The 14331-nt window shown below is 36.6% G+C and overlaps 1 protein-coding gene across 4 annotated transcripts in view; it reads right to left on the reverse strand.

Annotated features, from left to right (window-relative positions):
• CHN1 (chimerin 1) overlaps positions 1 to 14331 on the reverse strand; it is a 175118-nt gene that overhangs the window by 106935 nt on the left and 53852 nt on the right. For all 4 annotated transcript variants that reach the window (XM_079923662.1, XM_079923661.1, XM_079923664.1 and 1 more), the window contains exon 5: positions 1792 to 1823. In XM_079923662.1, the coding sequence (XP_079779788.1) occupies positions 1792 to 1823 (32 nt within the window). The remainder of the gene's footprint in view (positions 1 to 1791; positions 1824 to 14331) is intronic.

The raw sequence follows: 14331 nt of genomic DNA on the forward strand, positions 1-14331 counted from the left end.
TTTCACTCCCTGCTAAAACCCTATTTTTGATTAACAGAGTAAAAAGGAAGAAGAAGAGTAAACAAAAATAACACACTCCTTATACAAACAGTAGATTCAACCTATAACATTCTGACATAAAACACTGAAAAATTAAAAAACAGCCGTTGTAACTAATGATTAATACTAAAAATATAAAACCACCTTATATTCGTATGGTGATGTACAGTTTATAAAGAACTTACACAAATATTATGTCCTTTCATTAACTCAAAGAAAACTGAATTGAACAACTGCTCACATGAGACCGTAGCTTTTAAAGGTACAAAAAACCCAACAGTCCCTTGAATTTGGAATGATATTTTGAAAAGGCCCTGAAATAGCACCTTAATAATTTAAGAACTTTACGAGGGCTCAAGTGGCAACTTTTTGAAATTTTTCTCATGGGAAAGGTTCGGTCTTTCTCAATTTAAGTCTTAAAGCAGTTTGTAGTACATACGCTCAAATCATGATAATTAGAACAAGGAGGTTTAACAATGGGCTCCTAGAATTTCTTATCTCCTTAAATTCCTCAATCTTTCAAAACCAGGTCCACTCTGATTCTGTAGGAGTAAGAAGACAGTAACCTATCTGTGGTAATAACACATATATTAGATTAGCATATTGGTATATTATTTTAAGTTTACATGACACCAACTAATAAAGTTAGTAAAATTTAATATCTCCTTGTTTTTAAAAACCCAATTAATTCAGAAGAAAATCTCATTCAAGGAAACAAATTTTGGAACACAACTTGATGATGGTATTTAAAGACTTTTAAAACTATTCATACCAGCTGACCCAAAATTTCCACCCCAGAAAAAGATTAATGCACTAAGGTATTTCTTACGGTGTTACTTTTAATACTATCGTTTAAAGTCAACCTATATGCCAAAAGCAGAGAAATGACTAAATTATGGTATAACCATAAAGAACACCAGTGGCTCCCCTCAACTCCTAAGCACCTAGGTTCTACTCATAAGAGTCCTGAAAACTCAAACAGAATTTTAGATAATTTAAAAATATTTGTTATATACATTATTGTTTATATGATATGATCTTCAGCCATGAAAAACAAATGATTTTATTTGGGGAATGATGGGATTATAGGTGATTTTTATACTTTTCCTCGAAGGGTTATATTTCTATTTTTTTTAAATAATCAGAAGAATTAAGGACTTTAAAAATTATTACATTTTTCATAAAATAGAAAAATGCTCATTATTAATATTAAATGGAAAAGTCAGGCTATAAAAAGTATATGTATAATAACTCAATTTTGTAAAAACCATTAAGAAAATAGATCTTCAGAAGATAATACTTCCAACTGTTAACATTAGTTATTTCTGGGTAGCATGAATTTACTTACAGAAAATTTGGAAAATAAAAGTATAAATGTAGAATAAACCACCATACCTTACTACATGCATACATGTATGTATATGTATCTATATGCTTAATAAACACATACAATCAAATATATACTTTTCCTCATATATATACATCTAGCATTATTTATTTACATATATGGCTTGCATCTTTAACATTATCACGTACACATTTTCCCATGCTATTTTCTTCTCTACACTTATCTTTATTTTCTATATTTTCACCAACTACAACAATTACATTTATAATCAGAAAAATAATTTAACTCATTCAAACTTGAATACCTCCTTCCTCTTGCTTTTATTTTTTTACTAAAAGCATCCATTTACCTGTCTCTCTTATACATTCCAATCTACAAAATGTTTTCTGATAATCCATACTTACTCTCTTCCGTAATACTTTGGTCTATTTTCTACCTATTGGGAAAGAGAAGAAAGGATATTTGTGAAAATGGAAATGTTCAGAACATAACTCAACATTCTGAATATGTGACAAACTAAAGCATATATTAAGAAAAAGAATTAGAATAAGATTAGAAAAATCAGAGTCTGGGGTTCCAGTCCTATCAGCAGATTGACTGTGCCATTTGGACTGGTCACTTCATCTCTCAGACCTTTTTCTTATCTACAAAACACTGTGTGTGTAGAAAGAGTCAGACTAAATTATCTTTCATTTCTAGGATTTTATGAATCTGAAAAAATACTTACATCACTTTATCCAAAAGGTAAAATGAAACATCCATAAACTTAATGCCACGATTGTGTCAGAACAGATTGTGGCTTTCTCTCCCATCCTCTCCCTTCCTGTTACACCATATTCTCCATTCTGTTAACATCTCCATATAATCTTGCCCTTCTGTTCTCCCATCAGCTCTTCCCTCACCACAGTTTATCTCCCATAGCTTTTCATGGCTGGTGTGCTCATTGTACCTAAAGAAAGGTCCAGGAGAATAGATTCTAAGGAATTTTTACTAGGGTAGACTTAAAATATTTGCCCTGTTCATTCAAGAAACATTTATTTAGTGGCAAATAAGTGATAAGCATTGTCCTACTTGTAATATGACAAAAAGTCATTACTCTTTTGAGACTTTCTAATGATGACAGACAATAAATAAGTTTAAAGAAATAAAACAAACGAACACAAATAAGTGCTGTAATGAAAATAAGAATGAGTAACAGAAAAGTGAGGACTAACGAGGTATTTAAGTTGGATGGTCAGGAAAGACCTCTCTGAGACGACATTTAAACTGGGTCCTGACAGGAATGGAATAAGCTTTCCCGAGGAGGTACCTGGGTGACACCATGCACTACATTTATTGAGTTTGTGCTTTGTGCTATAATTACATTTGGAGATCACTTAATCCTCACAATGAGATGAATTATTCTACTGCATCCTCATTAAGATAGTATTATCATTCTCATTTTATTGATGAAGAAAACTGAGAATCAGAGAGGTTAGAGAACTTGTTCAAGGTTTCTTGGTAGAGCCTAAGGTAAAACTGGGATTCTTATTCAGGAATAGCAAGAAGGGCCCAAACCCTTTGTCTGTTTGACACTGACTCATCTGAATTAGTTAAATATGGCAGTTCCCAAAGCTAAACTCAAAGTCTATCCTTTCAGTGACTGTCTTCCCTTCACCTCTACACAGAGCCTGACTACCAAGTCTAGGTTACCTATCCACAGGTCATCAAGGTCTGGTACTGCTTCAGCAAACTTGAGATATTTATTCGTCTTGAATAAATAAATTTTGTATTTCAATGAAATGCAGGATATATAGCATACACTGCTGGCTTATGTAGCCCAGATCATTGTCTTTGAGCTATTTTGGAACTCTGTAAGACGTAGGTAACTGACACACACACACACACACACACACACACACACACACACTCACACACACTTTTCCTGTGTGGTAGTGGTTTTACTGACTTCTCAGGGGAAAAACAGGTTTTGTCTTTAACTACAACTCATCTCAACATTCCTTGAATTCCTATAAATATACGCTATTTTGACTTTTCCCTTTGAACTGATTATTAACATCTGCCTGGTTCCCTCATATCACATGAGAAAATACATTTTTATGGCGGGGGCGGCTGCGTTGAGTCTTCGTTGCAGCTCACGGGCTTCTCTCTTGTTGTGGTGAGAAAATACAGTTTTAACACATGTTCATCTTCATTTCTGTAGGAGAGACACGATTTTACCTCTTCCTGAACGTTATATTTAAATAATACTTTACCCTTCAGGAATCTTCTGTTGTCTGCTGAGGTTGTAGTCAGGTTATTTATATTCTCAAAGTAAATTCCACCTGATTTGGTCTTATTGCATAATTTCTCTGCTCATAAAACTCAGTGTACTAAAAATATACCAGTTGGTCCCTATAGCTACAGAGGATGGCTATTCTATTTTTAGGTCCAGAGCTTATTAGAGTAGGGTCATGCATCTACTTTTGTTTGAAAGCAAACTTCTGCTTTTGAGAAAAAAATTCAATGTTTAGGTCTTAAATAATTAATTTACGGTTCTACAGTATTATATGGTGAAATGTTATCCAGAAGAACAATTTTGCAGTGTCTATTCAAACTAAAAATGTGCAAACCCTCAGTATTTACTGTACAGGAACACTCGCACATGTACACATGTAAACATATATGAGAATGTTCACTGAAGCACTGTTCACAGTCATTTTAAAAATGGAAGTAAATATATACCAATAGGGGAATAACTAAACTGCTTTATAGTATAAATAACATGCATGGTTTTAAGGAATGATGTAGAACTACAGGCACTAACATGAAGAGGTCACCAAGACAAACTATTGAATAGTATAGTTATAAGCTATAAAATAAGTAATACAGTACGACACCACTTAGGAAAAGCACATGCACATGCAATAATATATATTTATAGCATAGAGAGATATCTGGAAAAATATATACCAAATTCAAATGGTACCTATAGGAAGCTGGGAGGTAACTGAACTGAGGGACCCAAGGGAATAGTAAAAAAGGGACTTTAGTAGTGTCTGTAAAAAAATTTTTTTAATAAAGAACGTCACCTTTAAAAAAACAGAAATCAAGATTAACTTCCATACAACCTAACAGTGGAGTCTCAGACACATTAGAATGGGGGCCCCCAACATTTTGAGAAGACGAGATCATGGCCTTTCCGTCAAATCACGAGATCTTTGCAGGTGGTTGAAGGTAAAATACTTTATCAGGCCTATGTGACTGAGGTAAAAAGAGGAAAGTTCTTGAATACACTCTACTCATTGATGAAAATCCTGGACAAGCAGTGAAGGCTGAGGGGCTGGTGGTGGCCCCAAGTGGTGTGTGGCAGCCCAATGGTGTTGAAACTGAGCAGGGCCCTCCCAGGTACAAAAGCTTCTCCATAACCCCCATTTCTTGTTTGTAGAAAAAGGCTTCAGTCTCCCAGGCCCTTTCCTGAGTTCCAAGGAACAGACTCAAACAGTTACTAATTAGGGATGTGAAGAAATGCAGAGGAAAAGCAGTCAACAAACATAGTTCAGCAATAGAGTCCTAGTTCCTCCTCAAAGGATATACACAACAATCTGACATATATTTTTGAGTTGTTCTACAGGAACTAAGACCCATACACAGATGGAGGATGGTGACTATGTGCTGACCACAAGCATGCAGACCCTAGACTGACTGGAATCAGAGGGTTGATGATTAAAATTCTTGAAACACCGCCCCATGACCTCACCACCAGCCAATCAAAAGAAAGCCATGCACCCTGCAGCACTCACCCAAAATGCTACCTTTAAAATCCTTTCCCTGAAAGCCATCAGCGAGTTCAGTTCTTTTGACCATGAGGTGCCTGTTCTATTTGCTTAGCCGTGCAGTAAACGTTGTACTTCTCTTTACCACAACCCAGTGTCAATAAGTTGGCTTTGCTATGTGGGTGAGTGGACCCAAGTTTGGTTCAGTAATAGTGTTACAACCCAAGACAAATACTGATTATTTATTTGATACTCCTGCATTGGTCCACAATATGTTTCCATTGATTACCTAAGTAATCATCTTGATGACACAATTGATTTTGGCCTTATATTGCTGAATAATTATATTCCTTTACGCAAAAGAATCTTGAATTAAAAGAAATTAAGTAAACACTGTTGATTAATACAGTACTGTTACAATAAGCAGTAAGTCCAAAATAAAATTCACACACCAATTATATCTTTTCTGCATTTTTATAACGGGAATGTCAAATAAAACTCCAATTTAAAATAATTCTTTTTTTCTCATATCTAGATAGTGAAGGGGATCAGAATATGCCACCCCAAGATATGCCTCTTTAGCATAAGGATTATTTTGAGCTGAAGGCAATTAAGAAAGAGCAAACACAGGAGGAGCAATCTGCCCTCCACATTTCGGCCTAAAAGTAGGGCATAGATTTAATTTCCCCTTGTAAAGGTGTCCTCCTCTCCCAAAGCAGAAGGAGGAGAACAGAAGGACTTGAGAGACACCCAAGATGACTTGAATCTGCATAATAACCCTTACTAAACAACCCTTATTTACTATACATTACCTAATCACCTTCCCACAATTTACCACCTCCCTCAGAAGCCTAGACTCCCTTTTCCTTTGTCTCTTGTGCACACTTTAACACCCTTTATTAAAATGGCATAAAAGCCCCTGGGTGTAACTGCCTCTTTGGGGCTTTTATTTACCTGCTGTGAGCCCCTCCTTACCCAAATGCACATGAAATAAATCTTTTCTCCTGTTAATGTCTCTTTTGTAAGTTTAATTTGTAGGCCCCAGCCACTAAACTTAAGAGGGTGGAGAAGTTTCTCCTCCCCAACTACAGCATTTGGATGTCTTAGATATCATTATTTAAGAACTGACTTGGAATAGTCTTTTCAAAATCACAGACAGTGCAGCATTACACTAATAATCAAAATAAAGGATTAGTCAGTAATATAACCACCTTACAACCAATTTGAAATTGATTCAATTGAAATCATACAAATAATGATTATGAATGATCACAAACGAGTTTACCTGCAAATAGATCAAACTGGGAATTTAAATGTTATATGCAATAATAAAACTATGCTATGTGCATATAAACATTAATATGCTTATTTCTAAGTTTTTAAAGTGCATAATAACAGTCAATGAACTTTTTTCAGATTAAAACTGGTTGAAGTCAATATGACTAAGTAAGACATGATTTTACATTAGTACTTGTGCTGAATTATATGCTTTGCTTTCTCTAATTTTCTATATTTAGTAGGTAACATTTCTTTTATGATAGCATATCATGGGTAGAAAAAATGGGAAATGAGGAGAACAAAAAATTCCTAAATAAAAATAAAAGGTGACAAGCCTCTTAAATAGCCTAATCCACCAAAGGGCAGAAGCAAGAAGAACTACAATCCTGCAGCCTGTGGAACAAAAACCACATTCACAGAAAGACAGACAAGATGAAAAGGCAGAGGGCTATGTACCAGATGAAGGAACAAGATAAAACCCCAGAAAAACAACTAAATGAGGTGGAGATAGGCAACCTTCCAGAAAAAAAAATCAGAATAATGATAGTGAAGATGATCCAGGACCTCGGAAAAAGAATGGAGACAAAGATCAAGGAGATGCAGGAAATGTTTAACAAAGACCTAGAAGAATTAAAGAACAAACAAACAGAGATAAACATTACAATAACTGAAATGAAAACTACACTAGAAGGAATCAATAGCAGAATAACTGACGCAGAAGAACTGATAAGTGACCTGGAAGACAGAATGGTGGAATTCACTGCTGTGGAACAGAATAAAGAAAAAAGAATGAAAAGAAATGAAGACAGCCTAGGAGACCTCTGGGACAACATTAAACGCAACAACATTCACATTATACGGGTCCCAGAAGAAGAGAGAGAGAAAGGACCCGAGAAAATATTTGAAGAGATTATAGTCGAAAACTCCCCTAACATGGGAAAGGAAATAGCCACCCAAGTCCAGGAAGCACAGGATAAACCCAAGGAGAAACACGCTGAGACACATAGTAATCAAATTGGCAAAAATTAAAGACAAAGAAAAATTATTGAAAGGAGCAAGGGAAAAATGACAAATAACATACAAGGGAACTCCCATAAGGTTAACAGCTGATTTCTCAGCAGAAACTCTACAAGCCAGAAGGGACTGGCATGATATACTTAAAGTGATGAAAGGGAAGAACCTACAACCAAGATAACTCTACCTGGCAAGGATCTCATTTAGATTCGATGGAGAAATCAAAAGCTTTACAGACAAGCAAAAGCTAAGAGAATTCAGCACCACCAAACCAGCTCTACAATAAATGCTAAAGGAACTTCTCTAACTGGGAAACACAAGAGAAGAAAAGGACCTACAAAAACAAACCCAAAACAATTAAGAAAATGGTCAAAGGAACATACATATCAATAATTACCTTAAACGTGAATGGATTAAATGCTCCAACCAAAAGACACAGGCTTGCTGAATGGATACAAAAACAAGACCCATATATATGCTGTCTGCAAGAGACCCACTTCAGACCTAGGGACACATACAGACTGAAAGTCTGGGGATGGAAAAAGATATTCCATGCAAATGGAAATCGAAAGAAAGCTGGAGTAGCAATACTCATATCAGATAAAATAAACTTTAAAATAAAGACTGTAAGGGCTTCCCTGGTGGCGCAGTGGTTGAGAGTCCGCCTGCCGATGCAGGGGACACAGGTTCGTGCCCTGGTCCGGGAAGATCCCACATGCCACGGAGCGGCTGGGCCTGTGAGCCCTGACCGCTGAGCCTGCGTGTCCGGAGCCTGTGCTCCGCAACGGGAGAGGCCACAACAGTGAGGGGCCCGCATACTGCAAAAAAATAATAATAAAAATAAAGGCTGTTACAAGAGACAAGGAAGGACACTGCATAATGATCAAGGGATCCGTCCAAGAAGAAGATATAACAATTATAAATATATATGCACCCAACATAGGAGCACGTCAATACATAAGGCAACTGCTAACACCTATAAAAGAGGAAATCAACAGTAACAATAATAGTGGGGGACTTTAACACCTCACTTACACCAATGGACAGATCACCCAAAATGCAAATAAATAAGGAAACAGAAGCTTTAAACGACACAGTAGACCAGATAGATTTAATTGGTATTTACAGGACATTACATCCAAAAACAGCAGATTACACTTTCTTCTCAAGTGCACATGGAACATTCTCCAGGATATGTCATATCTTGGGTCACAAATCAAGCCTCAGTAAATTTAAGAAAATTGCAATCACATCAAGCATCCTTTCTGACCACAACGCTATGAGATTAGAAATGAATTAAAGGGAAAAAAATGTAAAAAAAACAAACACATGGAGGCTAAACAATATGTTACTAAATAATCAAGAGATCACTGAAGAAACCAAAGAGGAAACCAAAAAATACCTAGAGACAAATGACAATGAAAACACGACGATCCTAAGCCTACGGGATGCAGCAAAAGCAGTTCTAGGGTGGGATAGGGACGGTGGGTTAGGGAGGGTGGGATAGGGAAGGTGGGAGGGAGGGACACGCAAGAGGGAAGAGATATGGGAACATATGTATATGTATAACTGATTCACTTTGTTATAAAGCAGAAACTAACACACCATTGTAAAGCAATTATACTCCAATAAAGATGCAAAAAAAAAAAAAACAGCAGTTCTAAGAGGGAAGTTTATAGCTATACAAGCCTACCTCAAGAAAGAAGAAAAATCTCAAATAAACAATCTAACCTTACACCTAAAGGAACTAGAGAAAGAAAAACAAACAAAACCCAAAGTTAGCAGAAGGAAAGAAATCATAAAGATCAGAGCAGAAATAAATGAAACAGAAACAAAGAAAACAATAGCAAAAATCAATAAAACTAAAAGCTGGTTCTTTGAGAAGATAAACAAAATTGATAAAACATTTGCCAGACTCATCAAGAAAAAGCAGGAGAGGACTCAAATCAATAAAATTAGAAATGAAAAAGGAGAAGTTACAACAGACACCGCAGAAATATAAAGCATCTTAAGAGACTACTACAAGCAACTCTGTGCCAATAAAATGGACAACCTGGAAGAAATGGACAAATTCTTAGAAAGGCATAAGCTTCCAAGACTGAACCAGGAAGAAATAGAAAATATGAACAGACCAATCACGAGTAATGAAATTGAAACTGTGATTAAAAATCTTCCAACAAACAAAAGTCCAGGACCAGATGGCTTCACAGATGAATTCTATCAAACATTTAGAGAAGAGCTAACACCCATCCTTCTCAAACTCTTCCAAAAAATTGCAGAGGAAGGAACACTCACAAACTCATTCTAGGAGGCCACCATCACCCTGATACCAAAACCAGACAAAGACACTACCAAAAAAGAAAATTACAGACCAATATCATTCATGAATATAGATGCAAAAATCCTCAACAAAATACTAGCAAACAGAATCCAACAATACATTAAAAGGATCATACACCATGATCAAGTGGGATTTACCCCAGGGATGCAAGGATTCTTCAATATACGCAAAGTCAATCAATGTGATACACGATATTTACAAATTGAAGAATAAAAACCATATGATCATCTCAATAGATGCAGAAAAAGCTTTTGACAAAATTCAACACCCATTTATGATAAAAACTCTCCAGAAAGTGGGCATAGAGGGAACCTACCTCAACATAATAAAGGCCATATACGGCGAACCCACAGCAAACATCATTCTCAATGGTGAAAAACTCTGTCCACTAATGTGGACACTCTCACCACTATTATTCAACATAGTTTTGGAAGTCATAGCCACGGCAGTCAGAGAAGAAAAAGAAATAAAAGGAATAAAAATTGGAAAAGAAAAAGTAAAACTGTCACTGTTTGAAGATGACACGATACTACACCTAGAGAATCTTAAAGATGCCACCAGAAAACTCCTAGAGCTAATCAATGAATTTGGTAAAGTTGCAGGATACAAAATTAATGCACAGAAGTCTCTTGCATTCCTATACACTAGTGATGAAAAATCTGAAAGAGAAATTAAGGAAACACTCCCATTTACCATTGCAACAAAAAGAATAAAATACCTAGGAATAAACCTACCTAGGAAGACAAAAGATCTTTATGCAGAAAACTATAAGACACTGATGAAAGAAATCAAAGATGATACCAACAGATGGAGAGATATACCATGTTCTTGGATTGGAAGAATCAATATTGTGAAACTGACTACACTACGCAAAACAATCCACAGATTCAATGCAATCCCTACCAAATTACCAATGGCATTTTTTACAGAACTAGAACAAAAAATCTTAAAATTTGTACGGAGACACTAAAGACCCCGAATAGCCAAAGCAGTCTTGAGGGAAAAAAGACAGGGCTCGAGGAATCAGACTCCCTGACTTCAGACTATACTACAAAGCTACAGTAATCAAGATAGTATGGTACTGGCACAGAAACAGAAACATACATCAATGGAACAAGATAGAAAGCTCAGAGATAAACCCACACACCTATGGTCACCTAATCTATGACAAAGGAGGCAAGGACATACAATGGAGAAAAGACAGCCTCTTCAATAAGTGGTGCTTGGAAAACTGGACAGCTACATGTAAAAGAATGAAATTAGAACACTCCCTAACAACATACACTAAAATAAACTCAACATGGATCGAGACCTAAATGTAAGACCAGATACTATAAAACTCTTAGAGGAAACCATAGGAAGAACACTCTTTGACATAAATCACAGCAAGATCTGTTTTGATCCACCTCCTAGAGTAATGGAAATAAAAACAAAAATAAACAAATGGGACCTAATGAAACTTCAAAGCTTTTGCACAGCAAAGGAAACCATAAACAAGACGAAACGACAACCCTCAGAATGGGAGAAAATACTTGCAAAGCAATCAATGGACAGAAGATTAATCTCCAAAATACATAAACAGCTTATGTAGCTCAATATTAAAAAAAAAACAAACAACTCAATCCAAAAATGGGCAGAAGACCTAAACAGACATTTCTCTAAAGACATACAGATGGCCAAGAAGCATATGAAAAGCTGCTCAACATCACTAATTATTAGAGAAATGCAAATCAAAACTACAATAAGGTATCACCTCACACCAGTTAGAATGGGCATCATCAGAAAATCTACAAACAACAAATGCTAGAGAGGGTATGGAGAAAAGGGAACCCTCTTGCACTGTTGGTGGGAATGTAATTTGATACAGCCACTATGGAGAACAGTATGGAGTTTCCTTAAAAAAACTAAAAATAGAATTACCATATGATCCAGCAATCCCACTACTGGGCATATACCCAGAGAAAACCATAATTCAAAAAGACACATGCACCCCAATGGTCATTGCAGAACTATTTACAACAGCCAGGACATGGAAGCAACCTAAATGCCCATCGACAGATGAATGGATAAAGAAGATGTGGTACATATATACAATGGAATATTACTCAGCCATAAAAAGGAACGAAATTGGGTCATTTGTTAAGACATGGATAGATCTAGAGACTGTCATACAGAGTGAAGTAAGTCAGAAAGCGAAAAACAAATATCGTATATTAACGCATATATGCGGAACCTAGAAAAATGGTACAGATGAACCGGTTGGCAGGGCAGAAATTGAGACACAGATGTAGAGAACAAACATATGGACACCAAGGGGGGAAAGCGGCAGGGGGGCGGGGGTGGGATGAATTGGGAGATTGGGATTAACATGTATACACTGATGTGTATGAAACTGATGACTAATAAGGACCTGCTGTATTTAAAAAAAAAAGTGCCTTCTTGATAAAATGTTTAAAATTTAAAAAAATAAATTAAAAATAAAATTAGTAACATGAAACACTTTATAATTACTGAGACGAGACTGCCTACAAAAGCCTTTAGATTCAGAAAGATCTTTGATTTAAGAGCATCTTGAAGTGAACACAGATAACTTTTAATACAGAAACAAGATAAGGCAGAGATTATTTTAATGATGTAGTTTCAGGATAGATTATCTTTCTGTAATACTAATCACAGAATTGCTTTAAAGCACTGCAACAGTTATGGATCTCCCCAAATGCTTGGCAGGATGCCTTTGTGCACTCATTTACTAAAGGTGGCTTTTGGACCTTAAAGCGTCCTTCAGAAATATTATTTTCTAGTTATTTTAAATAACTCTCTTAGAAGATTCTGCTGTCTTTCACCAGTATTCTTATCCAATAAAATAAAATGTAAAGTTAAGTTTATCTAAGAGGCCAGGAACAGAACAGAATTAAATGAACTGGCACTAGAAGAGGGGAAAGGAAACAGGAAAAGACCCAGTTTCAGACAAGTGATTATGATTCAGGTCTTTGCCAACTCTCTCAATAACGTATGTGGTTGTGATTGGTATGTCTATTCTGGAAAACAATGCTTATGAGTAACTCATTTTGTAGCTTGAGAAGAGAAATTTAGGTGTAGCGTCAAGTTTCTGAAGGTTGAAGTTAAAGTTTCCTAAGGTTGTTATGTGGGGAAGGATTTGACTGATTCTGCAAAAGTCCAAGGACAAAACTAGAATTGAAACTAGAAAGTTCAGAGAGAGAGCATTTAATACAGCTGAAGAACAAACTTTCTTTCAGCTAGAGCTCTTTGAAGACAGAATGGCTACAACGAAGTCATTAATTCCCCTGGAAGGCACAAAGCTATCTCAGAGATACAGTATAGATGTTGGACTGGATGGTCTCTTAAAACATCCTATGATTCTACTGAAACAGGACCTTAGACAAACTATTGGTATTCAAGCTTCTAAACTTGTCCTATACAAATCATAGCCCTCAATACATGATAGTTGACAATTTTGACAGTTCTCTGAAACAGAGAAAATGGTGGATCATCATAGTGAACTAAGACATGATTAAGAAATGTAATGGAGGGTTTCCCTGGTGGCACAGTGGTTGAGAGTCCGCCTGCCGATGCAGGGGACACAGGTTCGTGTCCCGGTCCGGGAGGATCCCACATGCCGCGAAGCGGCTGGGCCCGTGAGCCATGGCCGCTGAGCCTGCGCGTCCGGAGGCTGTGCTCCGCAACGGGAGAGGCCACAACAGTGAGAGGCCCCCGTACCGCAAAAACAAACAAACAAACAAAAAAGAAATGTAACAGAAAAACACGAGTCCATTTCTACTAATCGTCTCTCTTTATGCCCATGAATAAAGAGCTCATCTTAGTTCAAAGATGAATATTTGAGAGGATGAGTAAAGTGAAGTCATCAGAACCTGTACGGGTGGAAAATGACAAGCATAGCAGACAAGGATAAGTGAAGAAGAAAAACTTCAATTTGCTAATAAGCAGATAAAGTAGTAGGACAAGTAACTACCTAAAGCAAAATCAGCAATGTAGAAGCTTAGTTGAACAATCTCTCCTCAGAAACTCCTTGGAACTTTCTTTTTAACTCTCTCAGGAATAACTCAAAAGTCAAATTTATTTGTCAAAACATCTTCAAGATGTTATTTTTTGCAATATCATAACTAAAGACTTGCAGTGCTAAACATATACCAGTCTCAGCAGCAGTGGGCAACACAGTTGAATCTTCAAAGATGAGTAAAGGGCCAAACGGAGTCTGGTCTCTGTGCTGCCTCAGTACCTAGCTGGTGATGACTCCCCTGTGGGAGGGCTGAGTACTCCAGGTCTCCCTCCAGGAGATTACTCCATACCAGGGCATGCATGAAGTATCCTCTTTTTTCAAAGATTTTAAAGAAAAGTGTGCTGACTTAACATCACTGTAGGTCAGAATCATTTGTGGGCTTCCTATACATACAGATTTCTGAGCTCCGTTACCAAAGATCATACTTCAAAAGGTCTGAGAAGGGGCCTGAACATATGTATGTTTTTAAAGGATCTAGAGGTGATTCTGATGCCCTTCCAGGATTGAGAAGGCGTGG

Source organism: Stenella coeruleoalba (assembly GCF_951394435.1).
Source record: "Stenella coeruleoalba genome assembly, chromosome: 6".
NCBI lineage: Eukaryota > Metazoa > Chordata > Mammalia > Artiodactyla > Delphinidae > Stenella > Stenella coeruleoalba.